Source organism: Syzygium oleosum, unplaced genomic scaffold (assembly GCF_021117445.2).
Source record: "Syzygium oleosum isolate NSW1041296 unplaced genomic scaffold, Sole_v2.1 Sole_v2.01, whole genome shotgun sequence".
Taxonomy (NCBI): domain Eukaryota; kingdom Viridiplantae; phylum Streptophyta; class Magnoliopsida; order Myrtales; family Myrtaceae; genus Syzygium; species Syzygium oleosum.
This window is the reverse complement of record NW_026607485.1, coordinates 11964837-11992129: the sequence shown is the minus strand read 5'-3', so window position 1 is coordinate 11992129 and position 27293 is coordinate 11964837. Positions and strand designations below refer to the sequence as shown.

The 27293-nt window shown below is 41.8% G+C and overlaps 4 protein-coding genes across 8 annotated transcripts; 1 reads left to right on the top strand and 3 right to left on the bottom strand.

Annotated features, from left to right (window-relative positions):
• Window positions 1-655: 655 nt before the first annotated feature.
• LOC115683521 (glycolipid transfer protein 1) lies at window positions 656-13280 on the bottom strand. 3 transcript variants are annotated; one of them, XM_056319333.1, is made up of 7 exons: window positions 13147-13280; window positions 4746-4874; window positions 3965-4020; window positions 3473-3603; window positions 2303-2438; window positions 1462-1593; window positions 656-1000 (listed from the first exon to the last, which is right to left on the bottom strand). In XM_056319333.1, the coding sequence occupies exons 2-7, from the start codon at window positions 4861-4863 to the stop codon at window positions 965-967; spliced, it is 609 nt and encodes a 202-aa protein (XP_056175308.1). In that variant the 5' UTR covers window positions 4864-4874; window positions 13147-13280; the 3' UTR covers window positions 656-964. The 3 variants fall into 3 exon arrangements, with proteins under 3 accessions (XP_056175308.1, XP_056175312.1, XP_056175302.1); XM_056319337.1 differs by lacking the exon at window positions 13147-13280 and adding an exon at window positions 5396-5847; XM_056319327.1 differs by lacking the exon at window positions 13147-13280 and adding an exon at window positions 5071-5212.
• Window positions 8570-13280, bottom strand: LOC115667485 (glycolipid transfer protein 1-like). 2 transcript variants are annotated; one of them, XM_056319343.1, is made up of 7 exons: window positions 13147-13280; window positions 12368-12496; window positions 11587-11642; window positions 11095-11225; window positions 9928-10063; window positions 9333-9464; window positions 8570-8886 (listed from the first exon to the last, which is right to left on the bottom strand). In XM_056319343.1, exons 2-7 carry the CDS (start codon window positions 12483-12485, stop codon window positions 8851-8853), a joined length of 609 nt encoding a protein of 202 aa, XP_056175318.1. In that variant the 5' UTR covers window positions 12486-12496; window positions 13147-13280; the 3' UTR covers window positions 8570-8850. The 2 variants fall into 2 exon arrangements, with proteins under 2 accessions (XP_056175318.1, XP_056175325.1); XM_056319350.1 differs by having other exon boundaries at window positions 13026-13149.
• Window positions 13281-15702: 2422 nt separating this feature from the next.
• Window positions 15703-16829, bottom strand: LOC115667134 (uncharacterized). The gene is made up of 2 exons (XM_030588751.2): window positions 16243-16829; window positions 15703-16019 (listed from the first exon to the last, which is right to left on the bottom strand). Exons 1-2 carry the CDS (start codon window positions 16420-16422, stop codon window positions 15786-15788), a joined length of 414 nt encoding a protein of 137 aa, XP_030444611.1. The 5' UTR covers window positions 16423-16829; the 3' UTR covers window positions 15703-15785.
• An 862-nt stretch (window positions 16830-17691) lies between these two features.
• LOC115683598 (probable 60S ribosomal protein L14) lies at window positions 17692-27115 on the top strand. Of its 2 annotated transcripts, none has more exons than XM_056312612.1 (5): window positions 17692-17697; window positions 25385-25485; window positions 26198-26327; window positions 26420-26532; window positions 26770-27115. In XM_056312612.1, exons 1-5 carry the CDS (start codon window positions 17694-17696, stop codon window positions 26824-26826), a joined length of 405 nt encoding a protein of 134 aa, XP_056168587.1. In that variant the 5' UTR covers window positions 17692-17693; the 3' UTR covers window positions 26827-27115. The 2 variants fall into 2 exon arrangements, with proteins under 2 accessions (XP_056168587.1, XP_030464003.1); XM_030608143.2 differs by lacking the exon at window positions 17692-17697 and adding an exon at window positions 25180-25249 and having other exon boundaries at window positions 25384-25485.
• The last annotated feature ends 178 nt before the right edge of the window (window positions 27116-27293 follow it).

Below are 27293 nucleotides of genomic sequence, written 5' to 3'. Positions count from 1 at the left end.
TGTTCAAAATCACTTTCAAATTCAATTTAAGTAGATTTCCTGAGATTTACAAGGCTAAGGGCAGTTGCTAATTAAGATTAAAATCAACAATGTATCGCATGGCGAATATACCTAAGAAAAGAGAAGGAATTTGTGCATTTTTCGGGATCTCAGAGGCGAGCGCGGAAACACATAAGAACCTATAAAGCTAATGAACCACAAGACAAGCACGGGAACGAACGTTCATCCTCGTTATAAGTTTAGTAATTTACGAAAGGAGATTTCGGCCTTTCCAGCAGAACAAAATCAGAAAGATCTTTCCTCCATCCCATGTTTTTACGTTGAAATAAGAAGAATTTACTTCTTCTAACAGAAGCCATGCCTTGGACATTATCACATCAATGGCTTTTCTATGGTCTCTTAAGGGACTAACTCCTGTCGCGCCTTGTCGTGATCAAGGCTCAATCTGTCGTACAATGTTACAACGCTAGGCGTCGTTATTATGATAAGCAATGACGAGGCACAATGAGAGATTGGTCCCCTGACCTGACGGACCACGGCCGGGCGCCCTTGTTTAGGGGCTTTTTCCATAGTCCCAGGAGTCTTTGGGCAAGACGAGACGAGGACATCTTATGTAGAGGAATTAATGAAAAATTAGCTAAAATTGCATCAGAAGTTTCTGACCAAACATAATGCTTACGGTGTTTTGCAAAATGGGTCGCGGTCTCAGCCTCTCACATTCAAGTCCAAACTCTAGTTTTCGTTTCCAAACAAGCTAGCCGCAGAAAAAAATACAGCAGATGATTAGAATATAAGCTTAAGTTTTAAATTCCAGAGTCTCCTACAGTAGTCGGCAACCTTCCCAAATTAATATGAACCACGTTCAACGACCGATAGTTTAGTATATGTAGATTGAAAAGCAATGCATGGACGGGGAAGCTTATGAGTGTGCTAGAAGCAGGCCGCCCTTGGTAGGTTTGATTCATTACGAAGCTTTCAGATCGTCCAAGCCAACACTAGCCTGTGTCAACAAAGTATATACATTTTAGTGGACAATCTTGCGAGGCATTGAAAGCTAAAACAATGGATACAAAAACATTGATGCCATGAAAAATGCGAAAGAGGGGCGACAAAGACTATGTTTTATTAACATAAAAGAAACATAAAGGGGAGATCAAAAACCTACATCAAACCAAATGCTAACATCATGTCCTCCTGATTTCACATTATTCCTCTGGATTTGATGTATTATAGTTTATTTGTCAAGAGGATGTCTTCGATAAGTTATTAGTATATATGTAAAAGTGAAATTAGTCATACTTGACAACGAAAATGTAAAGATAGAGGAGCAAGAATGACCATGTGCCCAGCCACTTTTTGTCACACAGTGCCCTATCTTAGTGCCTCAATCATATGTCAACTATATGCAATACAATAAGATATATAATAGCAAATCAAGAAATTCCATCTGTAACATTTTACCAGAAACTTGTGATTCTCCTCCAGAAGAGGAGAAAAGGTGCTGCAGAATTGCTCCATGTCAGCATTCACGTCACCAGAGCCGCCTATCACATCCATGAACTTCTTCCTATCAGGAGCAAGCTTCATGGCGACCTGTAATTCCCAGTACCCATATAAGAATAAACTTAGTAACAAAAAATTCTGATCCAAATTGACAAGAGGGTTTATTTCGTAAATTATGGATAGAGTATCTTTTCACGATCCACAAAATGTTCAAGTCTTCATTTTCATCACAAGCTCAACCACAACATACAGACTTTAAAGATTTCAAAGGTTCCCTGGGAAGTCTAAGTTGAAAGCAAGGGTGAAACAATACATCAATGAGAAGTTTATTTGATAATTTTAATGGATTTTTTGTGGAGGGAAAACCAAAACTCATCTTTCTTGAAAAGAGGAAGAAAAAATACGCACTTCATTAAGAAATTCTAAAATTAGAATCGAAAAGAAAGGGCCCCCGCTAATTAAAAAAAAAAAAAACGAAAGAGGGCTGGAATCTACACATTGATTCTTTTTTTTCGCAATTTTTGTTGAACCGTATGCATCAAAAGGTGCATGTACTGTGTATCTTGAAGCCAGAGAATAAACAAATGTTGCAGAACAACAATTAACTACAATATCTTTTTTTCTTTTGGCAAAAATAGATGGAGGAACTTCACAGGAAAGAAAGACTCAAATCCTAAGTTTTTCCAAATGATGCAACACTTGATGACCAGATAATCATTTGGCATTTTACGTCGATGTTATTCAAAAGAGTGATTTTTCACGAGGTGCAGTAAGTATTGGTTTGGCATGAAGACATTACAGTGAAACTTGAGCTTGCAAGCCAGCCATGCCACTTTTTGAGAGTCTTCCCATAAGAATCCGAGCAAGCTTGTGACATCGTCCAATCAGGATGAGTAAGCAAGTTGCGAAACAGTTCAACCAGAAAATCCATGGCTCTGTATAAAGCATAATGTGAGCAAGTCATCATGTCAACTGAAAAATACAGATGATTGAGCAATGGGTAGCTTTCTTAAAGGTTTGAAGACAACTGGTGGTCTAAAAAGGAATTCATTAACAGTGCAAAACTGGAAATGATACTGAGGAAAACCCCCCAGGAAAAATCCCAAAAAAAAGCTCTCTGGTAATGATATAAATGTGTTATGGTAATATTTTTAATTCTTGAAATGGAAACCTTTTACAATTTTTTTCTGACTGGAAGCTGTTCTGCAAGTATTCAATTATGGAACTTTTCCTCTGTTTTTGGAAAAGGCCTAGTACAGTAAGCATCAAAACAAACTTACTATTTTAATTTTTTTTACTATTATTCTCCAAAAATTGAATGAGAATACCAAGTGTATCACAGTACTATTAACTTATGGCAGAATTACAAGCTGGCAAATAATTGAGCCAGTGATCTTTAATGACCCAAAGACAATCTGATGAAGCAATTAGGTGCTTGAATAAATAGAATGGACCTAGAAAGCCATTAACAATTCTCTAGCAACAATACTCTGTATAGCAATTCTACTATGGTTTAGAGAACATAAGATTTTCAAGACTTTTGTCTTTCAAAATTTATGACGTACAATAAGTCAAAGGTGCTTTGGCATAATTGTTCATATCATTTTGCTAAATTGCAAAGAGTTTCAGAATAAACATACCAAACCAGCACTTAAACATGTCACATAACTATTCTTTGAAAATATTTACTGTGAGGTGCAAGCACACACTAGTATGCACAAGCATGCGTAGGTCAATCACAATTTTGTCAGATCTTAGAAGTTGCAAAGTCCATATTCTTGGAATTAATCACCTTAAATTTCAACAATTCACTGTCTTACTTTTCAGGGTATGCAGGAGAATCTCTGAATTTCTCTTTCTAATCAGCTTGCTTATCGGTTGTCACCAGTTAAATAATTTCAACCATCTTTCCATTTTATCCACTGACCCTTAAGCTTGAACCAAATAAATCAATTCTTATGTTCTGTACCTTGTCAACCAAAGAAGTCCATTTGTGCAACTAGAGGATGCCTTGGATGTTTTAGCTTCAACCTCTACTCGTACCATACTGTACAAGAGTTTGAATTGAGTTGGATTGGATTCATACTTAGCTTCCAGCCTCTACAAGCAAATTTAAAAGGCATGAGGTCATTTCAACAAGTACTTGACAAAGAGAGGTATCAGATCGCACTTGCTCACATAGGTACAAGGGAACTGAGAATATGACCTCAAGAAAATTGTCCTCTAAAATGACAATTGTCCGTACTAGATACCATAAAACCAATAAATATCAATTCAATTGCAGCCGGATACTTCAACAAGCACCTCACCTCTTTATGGCAAAATATCATAAAGAAAGGAAAATGGAGATTGTGCAAGCAAGGGATGTCACTAGGAAATTTCATTGGACAAGTGCATAACATTGTTCTAATAATATCCACTGAAAAATTTACAAAACAGAACAAAGAGAAGTTGTTCTTACTGATATATTTCCACCAATGTCAGATTTAACCAGTGCCATAGCAGCACCAAACTTTTCTGAAAAACAAAAAGGTAAATCCATATATTAGAAAGCTCTCCATGGCGAATCACAATGCTTTAAATGTAGAGACTATGACAAAACAAGTGTACATGTGACAATACGTTTTGTGCACAATGGATCTGAATGCTTCTTAAGTGCAACATTCAAAATTCTAAAAATCTTTAGGTACATGAGAAGGATGCAGAGCAGTCGGAAAAAAAGAAATAAGCATAGTGCCTTCTGCAAAAGCAAATGACCAGCTATGCAAGTAGTGCTTCTTGTATGCGGTTCTTTATCAAGACAACTGTATCTACCATCAGCCTGATTGGAATTCAGATTAATTTATACTTATTTAGTATAAGAACAATGTTTACACTTGGAAGTATCTCAGAAACCATAACGCCTGAGGGTAAGAATAACTATGGTGATGGAAGTTAGCTTGTAGCAGGATCTCACGATGATAGTACGAGGATAATATGCAGTACGAAAGCAGCTCACTCAATTTTTTATATGCAATCTGAGTACTTATCAATGCCATGCCTTTCATTTATAGTTTCTCTACAGCTTCGAATTTCCTAGCAAATTTGTGCATTACCCTGTAATTTCACGCTCATTTACACAAAGTCTAAAAAAGTTTATGAATGAGTTTCTGCAGGAGAAGTCCCTAATCAGATTAAGTATAATGCAACTCCCACCGGAACGGCTGAGCTACTTTTCAAGCTGAATCATGATAAGGACTCACCAATGACAGGCAAAATCAGTTTGCACACATCAAGAAAAGGCTTGGTCAGCATTTCCCCTTCTTCTGACTTGACGTGCTTCATGCCCTCCAATGAGGGAGCAAAAATGGTTCCCTCCATGTCGAAGCCAACTGCCCAAGCAGAGAAAAGGAGGCGTGAATGATAGTTTCGGCAGTCACACAACCAAGCTTCGCTCGGGCATTAATTTCCACGTGATACAGTAGGATACTACACCGTGCAAAGTATATCCATCTTGACAAAATAACCAAAGGAGGTGATGTTCACAATAATCAGAGCAAGTGCACAATGGGATGACCAAGAAAACACCATATGAATGAACGATTCGATGCCATCCCATATGAGTCTCAGATCACAAACGCGCACAAGCATTCAGCTTTTCCATCCACGAAATGGATGTATCAGGAGGAATTACAAGAAAACAGAGAAACGGGACCCTGCAGTGCACGGATCGCAGAAACAAGAAACACCCACGAGCCAGAACAATGAGAAACTCCAAGTCATCAATGCAAATCTCAAGATCACTCCAATGCGATGCTACAGACGAGATTCAAATTCCCTTCGTCGATCCGTTTGACATCTCACAAACAACAGGCAAACGAAAAACAAAAGAACCCACAAAGAAAACCAGAACCACGGACTCGCAAATCCAACCCGATCACATCACGTCAACCGCCACCCAAAAGGGACCGGGCGAAGCAAAAACCCAGCATTACAATCGATCGCGCAAGAGCGAACCGATCTTGGAAATGCACCTGAGACGGGATGGAGACGAACCCAACTCCGGCGAGAAGAAACCCACGACCGGAGAAGCCGAACTGCGAAGGCCTGCGGGATCGGATTCGGGAGCCGAGCGGAACGCAACCTCGCGAAAACGGAAGTGGAATTTTTCAAGAACCTGATTCCGAGGAAGCGTCGTGCGGAGTGAAGTCGGGCTCTCACGTTCGCGACAGAGTCAACAACGTGGACGAGGAGGATGTCGATCTGGTGGGAATTCCACGGATCGTGCGGACGCGAGATCGCGGCAGGGGAGAGAAGATATCCGATCTGGACCGTCGGTTACGTTCGTGTCGTTTCGTGTCGTGTCGAGCGAAAATGTTCCGAAGGAGAAATTATGATGAAAGTTTTTCGATTATGAGGAGATGAAATTGTTGTATCGATTTCGAGTTAGTCTCATTGCGCCGTGTTCCAACAATGTCGCTGTTGCATTAAATGTTGGGAAAATTTCAATTAAGGACCCCAAGTGGGGTCAAATTCTCAAAAAGGGGTCCAAAGTGAATATTGTGTCAAATAAGGGCGAAGTCTTGATCAGCTCAAATAAGGATGAAGTGCCAAATGTCTCAAATAAGGACCGGGTCCGTAGAGCCAAAATACGCTACGGCGGAGAGAAGATCTGTTCAAGACTCTAACAGAACTTTTTAACTTTTTATTATTTTCTTTCTTTTTTCCTTTTGTTTTTGTTCTTTTCCTTTTCCTTTTCTTTTTTTTTTATTTTCTTCCTCCGTCGGCCTTAGGCGAGGCCCTGGCTCTCGCGCGGCGGGGCGAGGCCGGCCGCCGGCCGGGCGAGGCTCGACCTCGCCGGCGTCGGCGAGGCCGGCCTCGCCGTTGCGCGGCGAGGTCGAGCCTCGCCGTTGTCGGGCGAGGCCGGCCTCGCCCGATTCGGGCGAGGTCGAGCCTCGCCGTTGTCGGGCGAGCCGCCTCTGGCCATTGCGGGCGAGGTCGAGCCTCGCGCCGTTGTCGGGGCGGCCGGCCGCGCCGATTGCGAGGAGGTCGAGCCTCGCCGGATCTGCGAGGCTCGACCTCACCCGACGCCGGCGAGGCTCGACCTCGCCCGACGCCGGCGAGGCTCGACCTCGCCAAGAATCGGGCGAGGCCTGGCGAGGTCGAGCCTCGCCGCAACCGGGCGAGGCCGGCCTCGCCCGACACCGGCGAGGCTCGACCTCGCCCGCACCGGCGAGGCCGGCCTCGCCCGACGCCGGCGAGGTCGAGCCTCGCCAGCGGCCGGCGAGGCCGGCCTCGCCCAATGCCGGCGAGGCTGGCCTCGCCTGAGGCCGGCGACCTCCGCCGGCCCCGGCTATGGCCGGCGGAGGAAGAAAATAAAAAAAAATAAAAAAAGGAAAAGAACAAAAACAGAAAAGGAAAAAAGAAAGAAAATAATAAAAAAGTTAAAAAGTTACTGTTCCGGGCCGGAACAGTAACTTTCTCGCCGGCCGGCAGGTATTTTGGCCGGCCGGGGACCCAAGTCCTTATATGAGACATTTTGGGCACTTCGGATCCTTATTTGAGACTGATTGAACACTTCATACCCTTATTTGACACAATGTTCACTTTGGACCCCTTTTTGAGAATTTGACCCCACTTGGAGTCCTTAATTGAAATTTTCCCAATAATGTTTTGATGCATCAAAGCGAAGCACAATGTTTGGATTGATGAGGTTTTTTTCTTTATGATAGGGATAGGCAACCATGGCTGGCGACTCCCTTTGGATGTTACTGTACCCGCTACAAAATTTTTACACCCCCGTGAAGCAGAAGGTCCGAGGTTGGCAAGCCCGTTGGTTCCCAAGAGCACGATACTAACAGCCAGGAAGTACCCTGTCAACTTTCGTACCCCTGTCAAGTACCCTCCTCACCCTAGGAGATCTACAATTTCCATCTTCAAAGGGAGGCCCCTAACTCTACGAAACAAACCCGCCGCCCGCCGCGCCCCCGCCCCACCCCAATTTCCGATGCGCCACCACTAGACCTGATCAACAGGCAAGCGACCGCATACTCGACTCTCACCTCTCTCCATCCGGCTCAAGCCCAACCGGAGCAAACCGTGCCCTAGAATCATAAGTCCTTATCCAAACCCACCTGAAAGTGACTCTTGTCCCTTGTGGCTCGAGCTAGGCCTAGGCGAGCCCGTGAGCCATGAAGCTCACAAAAGCTTTTTGCACTTTCCCTACGAACCAACTTGGTCCGACCGAGTGCCATGACTCCAGCGTTCCGCAAAAATGCCGCTTATCTCAGTAGAATTTCTAAACCTTTTCTTTCCGGATCCGATCATCCTCACGAGCTCGAGATCAAGACGTGCCCACGCTCACAATAGATTCCTCGATTCCTAAGGGATGAGAAAAGGTGGCAAGCATTTGACCAAAGAATTCATAAAAAAAACTTGTTCAAGAACTTCAAATATTCCCATAAGAGGGTGCCAAACTTGGGTGCGCCATGTCCATGCACGATCTTGAATTTGCATATATGAGAAAGGGGAAGGCCGTATATGATGCCCTAATTTAACTAGGCCACCGCCAGTCATAAAAAAATCATTGTTAAACTCGGCCTGGAGCACCGAGGATCTATTAATAATGAAAAGCTTTGATCGTGAAAGCACGAGGAAAGATGCGATAAGGTAGAAGTGATCTCGTGCTCATCTCGAGAGCATCATCGGCCTGACCGGGATTATCGCACTTACATATCCATAATGAAAAAAAGTTTTGAACTTTATTTCTGTCCCAAGGTGTTTCATGGCATCTTTGAACGATATGACCCTCGATCGGTGTCGATTATACGACTAATCTCCCGTCACACCTTGTCGTGATCAAGGGCTCAATCTGTCGTAGAATGTTACGACGTTAGGCGTCGGAATTATGATAAGCATAAACCCTGGTTATGCCGAGGCATGACGACAGCACCCTTGTTTAAGGGCTTTTCTATGGTCCCAGGAGTCTTTAGGCAAGACGATACGAGGACATTTTATGTAGAAGAATTAATGAAAAATTAGCTAAAAGTGCATCAGAAGTTTCTGACCAAACATAATGCTTACGGTGTTTTGCAAAATGGGTCGCGGTCGCAGCCTCTCACATTCAAATGCGAACTCTAGCGTTCCCTTCCAAACAAGCTAGCCGTAGAAAAAAATACAGCAGATGATTAGAATATAAGCTTAAGTTCTAAATTCCAGAGTCTCCTGCAGTAGTTGGCAACCTTCCCAAATTAATATGAACCGCATTCAACGACTGATAGTTTATTATATGTAGATTGAAATGCAATGCATGGACGGGGACAGATATGAGTGCGCCAGAAGCAGGCCGCCCTTGGAAGGTTTGATTCATTACGAAGCTTTCAGATTGTCCAAGCCAACACTAGCCTGTGTAAACAAAGTACATACGTATTAGTGGACAATCTTGAGAGGCATTGAAAGCTAAACCAATGGATACAACAACATTGACGCCATGAAAGTTGCAAAAGAGGGGGAACAAAGACCATGTTTTCTTAACATAAAAGATAGATATAGGGGAGACCCAAATCTACATCAAACCAAATGCTAACATCATGTCCTCCTCTTTATTTGATGTATTATATAGTTAATTTGTCAAGAGGTGTCTTCGAGAAGTTATTAGTATATATGCAAAAGTGATATTAGCCATACTCGACAACGAAAATGTAAAGATAGAGGAGAAAGAATGACTATGGGTCCAGCCACTTTTTGTCACTTGCAGTGCCCTATCTTAGTGCCTCAATCATATGTCAACTATATGCGACACAATAAGAAATATAATAGCAAATCAAGAAATTCCATCTGAAACATTTTACCAGAAACTTGTGATTCTCTTCCAAAAGAGGAGAAAAGGTACGGCAGAATTGCTCCATGTCAGCATTCACGTCACCAGAGCCGCCTATCACATCCATGAACTTCTTCCTATCAGGAGCAAACTTCATGGCAACCTGTAATTCCCAGTACCCATATAAGAATAAACTTAGTAACAAAAAATCCTGATCCAAATTGACAAGAGGGTTTTCTTCCTAAATTATGGATAGAGTATCTTTTCACGGTCCACAAAATGTTCAAGTCTTCATTTTCATCACGAGCTCAACCACAACATACAGACTTCAAAGATTTCACAGGATCCCTGGGAAGTCTGAGTTGATAGCAAGGGTTTACTGTGTATCTTGAAGCCAGAGAATAAACAAATGTTGCAGAACAACAATTAACATACAATACCTTTTTTTTCTTTTGGCAAAAATAGATGGAGGAACTTCATAGGAAAGAAAGACTCGAATCCTAAGTTTTTCCAAATGATGCAACGCTTGCTGACCAGATAACCATTTGGCATTTTACGTTGATGTTATTCAAAAGAGTAATTTTTCACGAGGTGTAGTAAGTATTGGTATGGCATAAAGACATTACAGTGAAACTTGATCTTGCAAGCCAGCCATGCCACATTTTGAGAGTCTTCCCATAAGAATCCGAGCAAGCTTGTGACATCGTCCAATCAGGATGAGTAAGCAAGTTGCGAAACAGTTCAACCAGAAAATCCATGGCTCTGTATATAAGCATAATGTGAGCAAGTCAACATGCGAACTGAAAAATACAGGTGATTGAACAATGGGTAGCTTTCTTAAAGGTTTGAAGACGACTGGTGGTCTAAAAAGGAATTCATTAACAATGCAAAACTGGAAATGATACTGAGGAAAACCCCCCGAGAAAGGTCCAAAAAAAGCTAGCTGGTAATGATATAATGTGTTATGGTAATATTTTTAATTCTTGAAATGGAAACCTTTCCAATTTTTCTTCTGACTGGAAGCTGTTCTGCGGGTATTCAAGTATGGAACTTTTCCTCTTTTTTATAAAAGGCCTAGTACAGTAAGCATCGAAACAAACTTACTATTTTAATTTTTTTTCCTAACTACTTATTCTCCAAAAATTGAATGAGAATACCAAGTGTATCGTAGTATTATTAACTTATGGCAGAATCACAAGCTGGCAAGCCAGTGATCTTTTAATGACCCAAAGACAATCTGATGAAGCAATTAGGTGCTTGAATAAATAGGATGGACCTAGAAAGCCATTAACAATTCTCTAGCAACAATACTCTGTATAGCAATTCTACTATGGTTTAGAGAACATACGATTCTCAAGACTTTTGTCTCTCAAAATTTATGACGTACAATAAGTCAAAGGTGTTTTGGCATAATTGTTCAACATCATTTTTGCAAGATTGCAAAGAGTTTCAGGATAAACACACCAAACCAGCACTTAAACATGTCACATAACTATTCTTTGAAAATATTTACTGTGAGGTGCAAGCACGCACTAGTATGCACAAGCATGTGTAGTTCAATCACAATTTTGTCAGATCTTCGAAGTTGCAAAGTCCATATTCTTGGAATTAATCACCTTAAATTTCAACAGTTCACTGTCTTACTTTTCAGAGTATGCAGGAGAATCTCTGAATTTCTCTTTCAAATCAGCTTGCTTATCGGTTGTCACCAGTTAAATAATTTCAACCATCTTTCCATTTTATCCACTGACCCTTAAGCTTGAACCAAATAAATCAATTCTTATGCTATGTACCTTGTCAACCAAAGAAGTCCAATTATGCAACCAGAGGATGCCTTGGATGTTTTAGCTTCAACCTCTACTCGTACCATACTGTACAAGAGTTTGAATTGAGATGGATTGGATTCATACTTAGCTTCCAGCCACTACAAGCAAATTAACAAGGCATGAGGTCATTTCAACAAGTACTTGACAAAGAGAGGTATCAGATCGCACTTGCTCACATAGGTACAAGGGAACTGAGAATATGACCTCAAGAAAATTGTCCTCTAAAATGACAATTGTCCGTACTAGATACCATAAAACCAATAAATATCAATTCAATTGCAGCCGGATACTTCAACAAGCACCTCACCTCTTTATGGCAAAATATCATAAAGAAAGGAAAATGGAGATTGTGCAAGCAAGGGATGTCACTAGGAAATTTCATTGGACAAGTGCATAACATTGTTCTAATAATATCCACTGAAAAATTTACAAAACAGAACAAAGAGAAGTTGTTCTTACTGATATATTTCCACCAATGTCAGATTTAACCAGTGCCATAGCAGCACCAAACTTTTCTGAAAAACAAAAAGGTAAATCCATATATTAGAAAGCTCTCCATGGCGAATCACAATGCTTTAAATGTAGAGACTATGACAAAACAAGTGTACATGTGACAATACGTTTTGTGCACAATGGATCTGAATGCTTCTTAAGTGCAACATTCAAAATTCTAAAAATCTTTAGGTACATGAGAAGGATGCAGAGCAGTCGGAAAAAAAGAAATAAGCATAGTGCCTTCTGCAAAAGCAAATGACCAGCTATGCAAGTAGTGCTTCTTGTATGCGGTTCTTTATCAAGACAACTGTATCTACCATCGGCCTGATTGGAATTCAGCTCAATTTATACTTATTTAGTATAAGAACCATGTTTACACTTGGAAGTATCTCAGAAACCATAACGCCTGAGGGTAAGAATAACTATGGTGATGGAAGTTAGCTTGTAGCAGGATCTCACGATGATAGTACGAGGATAATATGCAGTACGAAAGCAGCTCACTCAATTTTTTATATGCAATCTGAGTACTTATCAATGCCATGCCTTTCATTTATAGTTTCTCTACAGCTTTGAATTTCCTAGTAAATTTGTGCATCACCCTGTAATTTCACGCTCATTTACACAAAGTCTAAAAAAGTTTATGAATGAGTTTCTGCATGAGAAGTCCCTAATCAGGTTTAGTATAATGCAACTCGCACTGGAACGGATGACCTACTTTTCAAGCTAAATCATGATAAGGACTCACCAATGACGGGCAATATCAGTTTGCACACATCAAGAAAAGGCTTGGTCAGCATCTCCCCTTCTTCTGACTTGATGTGCTTCATGCCCTCCAATGAGGGAGCAAAAATGGTTCCCTTCATGTCGAAGCCGACTGCCCAAGCAGAGAAAAGGAGGCGTGAATAATAGTTTCGGCAGTCACACAACCAAGCTTCGCTCGGGCATTAATTTCCACGTGATACAGTAGGATGCTACACCGTGCAAAGTATATCCATCTTTAATACTTGACAAAATAACCAAAGGAGGTGATGTTCACAATAATCAGAGCAAGTGCACAATGGGATGACCAAGAAAATACCATATGAATGAACGATTCGATGCCAACCCATATGAGTCTCAGATCACAAACGCGCACAAGCATTCGGCTTTTCCATCCACGAAATGGATGTATCAGGAGAAATTACAAGAAAACAGAGAAACGGGACCCTGCAGTGCAGGGATCGCAGAAACAAGAAACACCCACGAGCCAGAACAATGAGAAACTCCAAGCCATCCATGCAAATCTCAAGATCACTCCAATGCGATGCTACAGACGAGACTCAAATTCCCTTCGACGATCCGTTTGACATCTCACAAGCAACAGGCAAACGAAGAACAAAAGAACCCACAAAGGAAACAAGAACCTCGGACTCGCAAATTCAACCCGATCCCATCACGTCAACCGCCACCCAAAATGGACCAGGCGAATCAAAAACCCAGCATTACAATCGATCGCGCAAGAGCGAACCGATCTTGGAAATGCACCTGAGATCGGGACCGAGACGAACCCAGCTCCGGCGGGAAGAAACCCACGACCGGAGAAGCCGAACTGCGAAGGCCTGCGGGATCGGATTCGCGAGCCGAGCGGAACGCAACCTCGCGAAAACGGAAGTGAGATTTTTCAAAGAACCTGATTCCGAGGAAGCGTCGCGCGGAGGGAAGTCGGGCTTTCACGTTCGCGCGGCAGAGTGCCGTTTGGTTCGGCTTTTCAAATGCAACTTCGAAAAATGCAAATACCTTTAGCTGAAAATCAATTGGGGAAATGCAAGTGGTGTTTGGTAAAAAAAAATTTGTGCAGCTACTTTGATCTAAATAGTGTTTGGTAAATTTTTTTTTGCAAAGGGCTTTGGTAATTTTTATTCTTAATATTCCGGTTTTGCCCCTATTACTATTCATCTTTTTCACCATGAGGGTGGCTGGCGAGGGTGGCCGGCGAGGGCGGATCTGGCCGGCGAGGTCGCCTGACCTAGGCGACGACCGCCTGGGGTCGGGCAACCGCCCAGGCGCCGTCGCCTGGGTTGGCGGTCGCCTAGAGTCGCGCGACCCAGGCGACGGCTGGCTGGGTCGCGAGACCCAGGCGACGGTCGCCTAAGGTCGCGCGACCCCACCGACGGCCGCCTTGGGTCGCGCGACTCCAGGCGACCGCCGACCCAGGCGACCGCCGACCCAGGCGACGGGATCTGGGCGGTCGCCCGACCCCAGGCGGCCATCACCTGGGTCAAGCGACCTCGCCGGCCCGTCGCCGGCCAGATCCGCCCTCGCCGGCCCTTCGCCGGCCACCCTCGCCGGCCACCCTCACGGTAAAGAAAATGAACAGTAACAGGGCAAAACCGAAAAATTGAAATTTGAGTGAGGGCAATTTGGGAAGGAAAAATAGGCTTCAGCATTCCACAAATGCGGAAAGCCCAAAGCTGGTCTGGACCAGCTTTGGGCTTTCGGCATTCCAATGGCATTTCAAATGCTGGCTTTCGGCTTTCCGGACTCGGAAAGCCAAACCAAACGGTTCAGCATATTGGGAAGGGGCTTTCGAGGCCGAAAGCCCCTTCCCAAAGCTGAACCAAATGGGGCCATAGTCAACAACGTGGACGAGGAGGATGTCGATCCGGTGGGAATTCCGCGTATCGTGCAGACGCGAGATCGCGGCAGGGGAGAGAAGATATCCGATATGGGCCGTCGGTTACGTTCGTGTCGTTTCGTATCGTGTCGAGTAAAAATGTTCCGAAGGAGAAATTATGACGAAAGTTTTTCGGTTACGAGCAGATGAAATTGTTGTATCGGTTTCGAGTTAGTCTCATCCCGCCGTGTTCCAACGATGTTGCTATTGCATTAAACATTTTGATGCATCAAGGCGAAGCACAATGTTTGGATCGATGAGGTTTTTCTCTTTAGGATAGGGATAGGCGACCATGGCTAGCGACTCCCTTCGGATGTTACTGTGCCCGCTACAAAACTTTCGCACCACCAGGAAGCAGAAGGGCCGAGGTTGGAGAGGCCTCTAGTTCCCAAGAACACGATGCTAACGGCCAGGAAGCCTCTCGGATTTGAGTCATAACTAACTACTTCGCACCACCCGTAATCAGAAGGTTCGAGATCGGTCAGGAAGTCTCTCGAGTTTGAGTCATAATAACTAATTACCTCCCACCACTCGTAAATAGAAGGTTTGAGGTTGGCGAGTCCGCTAGCTACCAAAAACACGATACTCAAGGTCAAGAAGTCTCTCGACACAAGGTATGCCGCAATTAGGCAACATGGCACAAGCCTCCTAGAGATTCTTTCATAACTCACTAGTTGCCAAAAACAATATGCTAAAAGCAAGGAAGTCTCTCCACACAAGGTATGCCACAATTAGGCAACATGGCACAAGCCTCCTAGAGATTAATTTAAAACCCACTAGCTGCCAAAGACTCGATACTAAAGGCCAGGATGTCTCTCGTCACAAGATATGCCGCAATTAGGCAACACAACACGAGCCTCCTAAAAATTCGATATGACATGAATCGAACCGGCGACCTTATGGAAGATAGTTCACCCTTTTACCAATAGACCATCTACCACGATAGTTTGGATTGACGAGTTACAAGGTACACGTTTAATGCCATTTGCCATGTCTAATGATACTTTGGCTATCATGGGCGGAACAATAATGCGGCCAAGTTTGTCCCGCGAATCTTTGGCATTGTCTTTTCTAAAATATGCTTAATTCATTTTACGAATTATATTTGTAGGACAAATTTGCAAATTAGCAGTATTAAAATAAAATAAAAAAAATGGATTTCTCCCTTTTAACTTAAATTATAATTTTAACTTTAAAAAAATGGATTTCTCCTAAATAAAAAATAAAATAAAAAAACATTCAAATTATAATTTTAACTTAACCCCTCCCAATTTCGTTACTTTTCTTTTCACTTTGGTTTTCTCCCTTTTAAATGAATTTCTTGTCTTATTTCTTGATTATCTATTAAAACATATTTTGAATAAGGTGTGAAAGATGTTAGATGAGTAGGATTTTGCTTTCTACGATTCTCCAGGAAAGCGCCAAAGTGGAAACCTTCACAATCTTTCCATTTGTGTGTGTCATCAAAGTACATCAATTTGCCTTTTGGCCTTGAGAGACGACATGATATTCAGTAGAAGGCCGCCTTGCTGGGAGGGTACTTGACGGCGTTCTTGACGATCTTCTTGGCGGCGGCGTCGCCGAGGTCGATGCCGCAGATGTCGGCCAGCCTCACGAGGTAGAGCAGCACGTCGGAGAGCTCCTCCCCGAGGTGCTCCTTCTCCGCCTCCTCCCAGTTGGGCAGCCCCTTGTCCACCTCCCCTCTCCACTGGAATATCTCCGACAGCTCTCCCACCTCCCCAATCTTTCTTGCAAAACAAGGAACATGGATATCATCACAGCAAAGAAAAGAAAAGGAAAACGGTAAAGCCGATACGGTGTTCTGCTCCAGCTCGAGCCGATCACGAGATCGAACCTCCCTACTCGACCTCGCACGATATCACGAATTCACCGGCAACCCGATGATCATTATCATCTCTAGTTGCAGCAAGAACAGAAGGGAGTGCTACTAGAAGAGATTAGCATACCATGGCAAGGAGGAGATTTCTAGGGCTATGGTACTTTTCCCAGTCCCTGGCTCTTGCAAAGTCTTCAAGTCTCTTGGACAAGTCCTTGAGGCCAACGTCCACGGCTCTCTCCTCTGCTCCATCTTCTCCTCCACCTCCCATCTCCTCTATATTCCCTAGAGACTCCCATCCTCCCCACATGCCCAATTTATAGCCCTTCCTATAGGAACATCCATAGGAAAGAGAACACACTGAGGAAATGCCCTCCTCCTCTTGTTTATTATCAGATGAGATTCTTCCATCTCCAAAGCAAATGGCCAACTCCTCTGCTCAAAACCGTCCGAGGACTATTCCATCCCCATTTGCATTTTTGCATCAGGTGAATTGACACTCCCATTACGGAACCATTATCAGGTTAACTTAACTTCGGGTAGGGTTTGCTTATTATCCACACTAATCGGCGCCTTAAGATCAGACCAGATGAGGACGTTACGTGTTCGAACCTAATCTTTCACCGAGGCGGGTCATCACTTTAGTTGTTTAGGGTATATATCCAGAGCATCGGGTGTGCCCCAGTAAGTCAAAGTATCCCACGTCGCTTGTTTACGGAGATTATATGAGCTTTAAATGCAAGCCACCTCTCTTTGACTCACGCTTTAAGCTTAGCTTATGGAGTAAACGGTTGCGCATCCATACCTAAAATGTGGTGTATAGATAGCATGGCGGCTGCTTGGTAGCATATCCAATGAAATGTGTGGCCATGAAAAGAAACTTGTGTGCCGCGTGCTTTGTGCTTTTCTGAACTCTGATACAAGTGCTCCTGATGGCAAAATGCTTTTACAGATGTGGAAACACAAAGAGAATAATTCAAAGGCTGCATCGTGGAAAGAGCAAACGGAAGTTAAGTCTTAATGTAACTACGGAAAGAATGAAAGTGACTCTAGTCCCTTGTGGCTCGAGCTAGGCCTAGGCGAGCCCCGTGAGCCACGAAGCTCACAAAAGCTTTTCGCACTTTCCCTACGAACCAACTCGGTCCGACCGAGTGCCGTGACTCCAGCGTTCCGCAAAAATGCCGCTTATCTCAGTAGAATTTCTAAACCTTTTCCTTCCGGATCCGATCATCCTCACGAGCTCGAGATCAAGACGCGCCCACGCTCCCAATATATTCCTCGATTCCTAAGGGATGAGAAAAGGCGGCAAGCATTTGACCAAAGAATTCATAAAATAAAAAAAAATAAAAAAAACGCATGTTCAAGAACTTCAAATATTCCCACAAGAGGGTGCCAAACTTGGGTGCTCCATGTCCATGCACGATCTTGAAATTTGCATATATGAAAAAGGGGAAGGCCGTATTTGATGCCCTAATTTAACTAGGCCACCGCCAGTCACAAGAAATCATTGTTAAACTCAGCCTGGAGCACCCAGGATCTATTAATAATGGAAAAGCTTTGATCGTGAAAGCACGAGGAAAGATGCGATAAGATAGAAATGATCTCGTGCTCTTCTCGAGAGCATCATCGGCCTGACCGGGATTATCGCACTTACATATCCATAATGAAAATAAAGTTTTGAACTTTATTTCTGTCCCAAGGTGTTTCATGGCATCTTTGAACGATATGACCCTTGATCGGTGTCGATTGTACAAAGTATTAGGGCCCCGTTTGTTCGGCGAGAAATGAACGGTTTAGAAAATATTTTTTTCCTTAAAACGACCGACCGCTTGTATCGCATGGAATAACTGATTGATGGAAAGTGTTTTAATTAGTGACAACGGTTTATGTATGAACATTTTCGTGGACGTGAGAATATTTTTTGTTTGTTCGTTCAGTTTCGTGAGAGATGGGGAGCGATCGTTTTAAAGAATCGATTTTTCAAATCATTCATTTTTCGCGAAACGGATGAAGCCCGGGAGTCGGCACAGAGTCGGCTGTTTCGATTCCGAATTTGCGTTCACGAGAAGCCAACTTTGCATCTCTTCGTTCCCACTACGATGATGAAAAAGTTAGAGAATGGAAGCGACTTTCCGTTGTCATCACAAAGAAATCATTCTTATTGTTCATGGCACAAGCATAACCACGTAATGTCATTGACCCAATGCCCACGATGCCATATTCTCCTAGGGTTAAATGTTCAAACATCCTCGAGAAAACTACAAAGTGGCAATTGAAAATCGGGGCACTGTTTCGCACATGTAAGATTGCATCCATTCTCGCAACTTTTTTTGCGTTCTTGTTGACACATTGGACTTTCGATTGCAAAATCAAAGCTTGACATCTCAAGAGGGATGGCTTTTTTCTCGGCCGATCGGAGCTCTTCGTCCGATTGAACTTATGTTATTTTAGCTAGACTGCCTACCTTATGAGCAAAATAGATCGACGGGACGGGGACCCAAATGGGGTTCCTAATCTCGTGAAATGGAAGCTACGTGTATCGCTTTTTGAAGAAATCACACCTATCGTTTCGGCGCGCATTATTCGACCGAACGATGCCGTTCCGTGACCAGACCTTCAAGTAATTACTGACCATTTTTAACCACGATTACTTAAAGTAGAGGTGGCGATTGTGATCAAACTCGATGGATAGGCAGGTTCGGTTCGGCTCAAAGGGCAAAGTAAAAACGATGGGCCAAGGTGACGAGACAAGAACAATTGTTATGTCACAATGTTGTGACATGGGCGAAATAATGTGGTCATCCATCGCGCCAACTTTCTAAAGGTTGTGTGTGGGCTCAAATTTTACGGACAAATTTAACCAAAAAAGTCATGAATCTATTTTATGAATGCCAATTCAGTTTTAGACATTTTGATTTGGCCAATTCAGTCCAAAAAATATGTAGTCATTCAGACCAATTTTAAATGGCAATCGTTAACGTGGATGCCGGTTGTTCTACGTGACACGAACAATGCTGACGTGGTCAATTTTATTGAAAAATTTTAAAATTTATTTAAATTTTTTATAAGCTTTTAGATGCTTTATTTTTTCTTTTTTTCTTTTTTTTTTTATAATCTGCTTTATTTTTTCTTTCCTTTTTCTTTTCTTTCTTTTTTTATTTTTTTTCCTAGGCCAGCAAAGCCTCACCAAATCTGGCGAGGGTCAATCTCACTGACCTTCGCCTATGACAAATCGCCGACCATGTCGACTAGCTGGTCAGAAGGGAAAAAAAGAAGAAAAAATTTTAAAAAAATTGCAAAAACTATCAATGTTAGAGTCGGCCGTACTAGAGGTGGCCACGGTTCGGAACCGACCGGTTCCGGTTCGTGGCCAAGTGTGAACCGGAACCGGAACCGCCTCTGGCGGTTCCGGTTCCGGGCAGGTTCCGATTTTTTTTTTTGTTTTTTTTCTTTTCCTTTTCCTTTTCCTTTTCTTTTTTTTTTCTTCCTCCGTGGCCGGCCATAGCCGGGGCCGGCACGGAGGTCGCCGGCCTCAGGCGAGGCGGCCCTCGCCGGCGTCGGGCGAGGCCGACCCTCGCCGGCGTCGGGCGAGGCTAGGCGAGGGCCGGCCTCGCCCGACGCCGGCGAGGTCGAGCCTCGCCGCTTGCGGCTAGGCCGAGCCTCGCCGGCGTCGGGCGAGCCGGCCTCCCAACCCAGGGCGAGGGCCGCCCTCGCCCGACGCCGCGAGGGCCCCTCGCCCGGACGCCGGCGACCTCCGCGCGGCCCGCCATGGCCGACCGCGGAGGAAGAAAAAAAAAATTAAAATATAAATTATAATTTTAAAAAACAGAAACAAGGAAAAAGACAAAAGAGAAAAAGGAAAAACAGAAAAGGAAAAGGAAAAGAAAAAGAAGAAAAACAGAAAAGGAAAAACAGAAATGAAAATTAAAAAAATTAAAAAAATACTATTCTTGTGATAGAACATTATTCAATATAAATTGTGATTAAAATGTAAATTGTACTCAAATTTGGGAACAAAAAGATAAGAGAGAAAGAGAGGGCTTCAACTTAATAAATTATTATTAAGCACATTACAATTCGTTACAACGATCTTAAAAAAAAAGGAGTACAATATATATACCCTAAAATTATCCAAAAACCTAAGCATTCCGTGCGCAGGGGACCAGAGGTCACATATCGTCGGATTATATTTCGGTTTCCCTAAGCTCACGTGGGCGTACCCAGTATGAGAAACAAGAGTTCTCGAAATATTTTCCAACTCCAATAGTTCTTTTACCCTCAATCGTCACTACCCGTTCCAGTACCGATACTGGTAGCCGTAGTATCTCCGTCGTTAAAGAATTCGGATTCATTATTCCGATCTATCTCTTGTTGCCGGTATTGAGCCTTCGTCCAATCAAGAACACAAGCTTGCATCTCCACCGATTCGGATCTAATCTTGAACGATGTTCGTTCAAAATATTACCTCCTAAGACCGAATGCTTGTTCGACCGCAACGTGGAACAAGGGGTTGAAAAAATCTGTTTTGCAATAAGAGAAAGGATTGGGTATTGGCTTGCGTGCCTCTTCCACCAATCCAAAATAAAAAATCTGTACCACCTTCGAGCTTCGATAACTCAAATAAAATGGTTAGATAACTCTCTAATTCAGAAATATTTCCTATTACTCCCTTTTGTTTTTTTTGTCTATGTAATAAAAGTTGGTACCCTCTACTAATTTTACCTGTATTGTCATTTTGTATCTCCGTAGATTGAGAAGATCTAATATCACCTAAATTATATTTAGTATAAAATTCATTATATAATTCTATTACTACGTTTTTAACCTCACGTACTATGGTTGTAACATTTGTCACATCATAATGTAAACATTGATAATACGCACGCAAAAAATCATTTAAGCCATCCAATTTGCAACGCGGATCAAAAACACAAGCAACTAAATAAATCATGGGAATTTCACTATAATAATGAAGTCATTTCATTTTCATTGCAACTATAGTACGTTGTAATTCAACATCATTTTCATATTCATCAAAAGTTCCGACAATATTAGTACACTCTACTAAAAATAAATGTATAGTAGGATAATAAACACCAGACAAAGTATAAGTTGCATCATTAAAAACCTTTAAAAGATCTAAAATTTTTTGGCAAATATGCCACTCTTGTGGGTATAAATTAATTTGAGGTATATTATTAGAAATGAATGCACATAATAAATCTTTATATGCTAAAGATTCATTAAGCAAGTGGAAAGTAGAATTCCAACGAGTTGGAACATCTCTTGGAAATCTTTTTGGCTTTTTGCCATTATCTCTACAAAATTTACCCCATTCTTTTATTTTTTTGGGATGTTTCCATAAAAATTGAATCGCCGTTTTTATTGGTTGAAGAAAAATATCAAGAGTTTTCAAACCATCTTGTACACATAAATTTAAAACATGACAAGCACATCTAATGTGAAAAAAATTTCCGCCAAAAGCGGGTTTACAAATATTTTCTAACTCGGCAATTGAAGCGGTATTTGCTGCGGCATTATCAAAACCAATTGAAAAAATTTGTTAAGCAAATAATATTCTTCTAAAACTTGCCTAATTATTCTATAAATATTATTTGCCGTATGATGATCATCGAAAACTCTAAATGCAATAACTCTTTTTTGAATAGTCCACTCGTCATCTATCTAATGACATGTTATGCCCATGTAAGAATGATTTTGCCAATGATCACTCCAAATATCACTACCTATATGCACGCATCCATTAAATTGCATAAAAAAGTTTTGTAAATCATTTTTTCCATTTTTGTAAAGATCTTTAATTACTCGTTTAATTGAATTTCTAGGAACACGTTTTGCTTGTGGAGCACATGCTTTTTGTACAAATTCATTAAAACCAAATCTTTCTCAAAAATTAAATGCTAAATGCTCAACGGAAATAAATTTGCCTAATTCTTCCTTATAAGTTTTTTCATTAAAACGAAATAAAGGGTAAGTGTTAGGATTGACGTACCCGGAAATTTGTTGTTGCCCGATATCGATTCCCGTTTCGGTTGGATGTTTGCTCATAAGATGTCGTTTAAATGTTCCATATCCTTGTCCACCTGTATATTTATATATTTTTCCACAATATTTACAAATTATATCATACCTTTTTTGACCGATATCAAACCTTTCCATTTTCGTGAAGTGATTCCAAATGTCAGATGTAAATTCCCGTTCCGCTTCCTTTGTTGTATATATTTCAGCAGGAGGATAAAAACTTTCTTGCGTCGGGACGCGCTCCACATCGCGAAAAATGTTGATTTCATCATCTTGAAAATCTGCATATTCACGAGGATCAAAAGAATGATGGGATTCCGTCGTGATATTCTTACCTTTGCCAGTTGGCACTCGACTTCCACTTGCCATTTTTCGAATGGATTGAGAGAATTGAGCGGATTAATTGGGAGAATTAAGAAAGAATTGCGTGGATTGAGAAAATTGAGAGAATTTCAGAGAATTTGAGAGAATTTCGAGTATTGAGAAAATTTGAGACTTGAGAGAAGAGAATTTGAGAGAATTTGAGAGAATTGTGTGTGTATTGTGAGAATTTGAGAGAATTTATAGGAAAAAAATAGAAGAAAATTTAGAATTAAAAAAAATAAAACATAACCGTTGCAAAATTGCAACGGTTATGTGTTTTTTTTTTATTTTATAAAAACGCCCGTTGGGGCGTAGCCGTTGCCCCAACGGGCCGCAAGGTGCAAGCCCGTAGCAGGGCCTGCACGTCTGCAGGCCCTGCTGCGGATAAATTTTTTTTTTTTGTTTGTTTGGGTTTGGCCGTTGCCTGGCAACGGGCTGCTGCTGCTGCAGCATGGCCTGCAATGCAGGCTGTGCTGCAGCCTGCCTGCAACTTTTTTTTTTTTTTTTTAAAAATTTTTGTTATTTATTTATTTTTTTCGCAGAACCGGCCCGGAACCGGCGGTTCCGGTTCCGAACCGCGGGCCCGGGTTTGACCGGGCCGGTTCCGGTCCGGTTCGGTTCTGGGCCAAAACCGGCCCGTGGCCACCTCTAGGCCGTACCACGTAGGACAGCCAGTGTCTAAGTTAGCAATTGCTTGCCAAAATTCGCTAAAATGGCTACATTGGCAAATCGTTAAAAGGTTTAGGACTAAATTGGCCAAAATGAAATGTTTAGGACTACATTGGCATCCGTACAATAGGTTTAAAACTTTTTTAGTAATCATCCCCTCAATCCTATAAACTCGACCTGATTTAAAAATAAAATTGTAGCTGAATTACTTGATTGAATGAAAATAAAAATAAAAAATGTATGGAGATTGAGATAAAAGTGAAAATTGATGGATGATTACAGTTAGAGCTATGTTTTTTCCGCTCTCTCTTTTGCTAACGCACTCCTTGTTACGGTATTTTGTCCATATTACCCCTTGTGGCTCCTACTTTTTTCACACACTAGATTTATGTGGGGCCCATTTTGTGTCTTTTACTTTTTTACTTTGTTCTTCTTTCTTGGTGTTTTTTCTATCTTCTCTGTTCTCTCACTTGTTCAACCCGCAGTTCCCACTTCCCAGGCGTCCGAAATGAATCTCGAGAATTCGGTGCGGGAGGGTGTTTAGAGACGTCAGAAATGAGAATTTATGGGGAAAGCCAAGGGTGATCGTGAGCGATTTGGGTTTGTATTCAGTACGAGGAGACGCTTGCAAAGACAACGGAGATGAAAGTTACGCCTCGGCTGCCTTCTCCACCTATGTTTTCCAAACGTGGGAGCGCGCGAATGCTAACCGTTCTGTTCCAGAAACAATTCTTGGAACAGACCAGGACGAGTTTTTGAGGAAAGAAACCCATTTTATAACGACCGAAAATTTCTATTTCTGGAACAGAAACTCATTTGATAACAGCATAAAATTTCTAATTCCTGAAACATAAACCCATTTGATAACAACACAAATTTCTATTTACCGAAACAGAAATCCATTTTTTTAGAAATGGTCTCTAAAATGAAAATCAATCAAAACACCCAAACCCTAGTAAAGCCCGAAAGGCTTATTCATTCAAAGGATTGTGTTGTTTTTTAGGGTTTTTTAGGGATAAAGACCCCTTTTGGGGATTAAACCCCTTTTAGGGTTTTTTTAGAGGGTTAAAACCCCTTTTAAATCCCTAAACTAGGGAGTCTTCAAAAATATCATTTGAGCACCTCAAAAAATTTAAATTTTACTCAAAGTGGGTGGCCATAAGTATTTTAAGCCATTATGTGAAGTTTTGAATTTTTTGATTTTTTGATTTTTTTTGAAAAAAAATTCACTAAATTTCCTATTTTCCCGAAATCTGATATTTTGTTTACTTTCTGGAATTTTTCAATTTTTATGGATTTTTTGAAAAAAAAATTGAGATTTTTAGGAATTTTCCAGATTTTTCTAAATTTTTTATGATTTTTTTTATTTTTTTCTGATTTTTCTAATTTTTTTAGAAATTTTTTTATTTTCCCGCCGGGAATAAACCGAACCGAACCAATTCAGACCGGTTTGACCAGGTCAGACCGGGGCCAAATTTAGGAAGAGGTGTGTCTTGAAGAAAGAAGACAGGTTCTTTTAGAAATGGTTTTCATTCCTCGTCCAGAAACAGAATACCTACCTTTTTTTTTTGTTCTGATTTTTTTGTCCAGAATCAGTTCCAGAACAAAAAATTATTCCAGAAATAGAAAAACGGAATTGCGTTATCGAACGAGTTTCTATTCCAAATCTGTTCCTGGGAACAGAAAAACTAGTTCCGGACAGAAGCAGGATGGTTATCGTGCGCGTCCTAAAGAGCGCGATCGAATTACAATTACCTCTAATATTTTTCCGAACACATATTTATTTCGCCGGGGCAGTCCAATCAACCAAAACTCGACACGAAAGCCCGAAGCCTCAATTACAAAAATTCGAAAAGCCCGTCTCTCCAATTTGGGCCCTCCACAAAGCGTAAAGAAGCCCTAGGATCGAACGGCTGAGAATCCTCCATCTCCATCGTCATCAAGCGATAAAAAACTTGAAACCCAAACCCTAGGCACCGTCCTCTCTCTCTCTTTATTCATTTTCCTCTCCCGTCTCTCCCTCCGCCGATCTCTGCACACACGCTCACGCCGCAGGGAAGATGGTGAGCCTCTTCCTCCGAAACCTTGTCTACCGCCATGAAAACCCACGAAGCAAACCCTTTCCTTTGCGTAATGTTCAGTGCCCACTGATGTGTTCTTGTGTTTTTTTTTTTTTTTTTTGGCGGTTTTTTGGTAGCCTTTCAAGAGGTACATAGAGATCGGGAGGGTTGCCCTCATCAACTACGGCAAGGATTACGGCAGGCTCGTCGTCATCGTCGATGTGGTGGACCAGAACCGGGTGCGTGAATTCACATGCTCGAGCTCTCTCTTTTTTAATCCTCTCTTCCTGTCGTGTTTGTCGTGTGGTGTGGTTACGTAGCTGTGTTGAAGTTTTCTTTCTTTTTGGGTAATCTAGATTTGCTCGTATATGATGCGGGTGAAGATGTAATGCATGTGGATGATGTAGTTCTATGATGGGTCTGGTTCTTTCAGCTGCTTGGGAGTGCTTTGAGGATGGTTGGGACACATTGAAAATGCTTTGTTGTTAGTGGGTAGGAGCCAAACTACTAGAAATAGAAGCTCTGGACACCGTTGGTTTTCGAATTGGTTGCGTTGATTTAAGTTAGATTCTACGAATGAAAGTTTTCCAGTTTTTTGGGGACATTTGCTGGTCCCTTTGGTGTCAGATTCTATTCACAAACGTCTGAAAAGATCCACTTGATTACTTCGCCCCGAGAAGCAGTTTCTTTGGCATCAGTCTTGACATGTGGTTTGTGTCCCATCAATGCTTAATTGTTTGTGGTTGTAAAGAATCCTTACTTGGTACATCAACACCTTCGTTGTTTTACATCACCACGGTGATAATCATGTGTTTGCTTCAGCATTTCTAGAAAGATATTAGCAATGTGTTGTTCAGACTTTCCCATGCCGTACATTTGTTTATCTTTTTGCACCAAACATGTCCCCGGATACTATTTACTAAATCTGAAGCTTTGATTTGCTTGTACCAGGCTCTTGTCGATGCACCTGATATGGTTAGGTCGCAGATGAATTTTAAGAGGCTCTCACTTACTGATATTAAGATTGATATCAAGAGGGTCCCTAGGAAGAGCGCTCTCATTAAGGCTATGCAGGAGGCTGGTAGGCATACTTTTACTCCAATTCTGGATAAGCCTACTTTTTAAGGATTTCGTGGTCCTGTGCACTATGACAAACTTATTTCGTCTTTCCAGATGTCCAGGGTAAGTGGGAGAAGAGTTCTTGGGGGAGGAAGCTTATTGTTCAGAAGAAAAGGGCATCCCTTAATGATTTCGACAGATTTAAGCTCATGTTGGCCAAAATTAAGGTTGGTGATGAAGTCTTCTGGGATTTCTTACGTTGCTTTTGGGTGTTCTCGATTGTTTATGTATTGTCATTGTTATTTTTTCTCCTTTTCTGATTATGATTAGTCACACCTCCCACGGTACATGCTGTTTCACCCTGTTTTTGTCACCTCCCAGAGGGTCCACTGTTGCTGTTTACTCGGTTCCTCATTTATGTTTGTCGTTGGAGCTGATTACGGTTTTAACATATGTTTTTGCAGAGAGGTGCATTGATCAGGCAAGAACTGTCAAAGCTCAAGAAGGAGAGTGCATCCTAAGCACGAGTTTCTTGCGTCATGCGGACCAAGAGTTTTTGGAACATGTGGTATTTGCTTTAAACGGATTGTTTCCTGCTGCTTTTACTGGAGTTTAGAAGCATCTGATGGACTATTGTATTTCGTGACTTTATTGAGTGCACTTAGTGAAGATAATATCTTTTTGGGACATGTTTATCCTCTATCAACATCATATGAAACGATGCAGGTCTCTTTTTTTCTTTTGCTGTTTTTTTATGACAGAGAAACGAGAGATTTACTTCATTTATTGCAAGTAATGCTTTTTACCTTTGTACCATACACAATTGTGCAACCACAGGTAGCTCAAAGCTCAGAAGTCAGAACAACTCAATTAAGTTCTGCTTTGTTAGCACACCTTAACGGTGACGAATCTATAATTCACAAAACATAGGACTTTTCTTATGATTTCTTACTTACGCCTGTTTGTATCTGCACAGGATGAATACGAT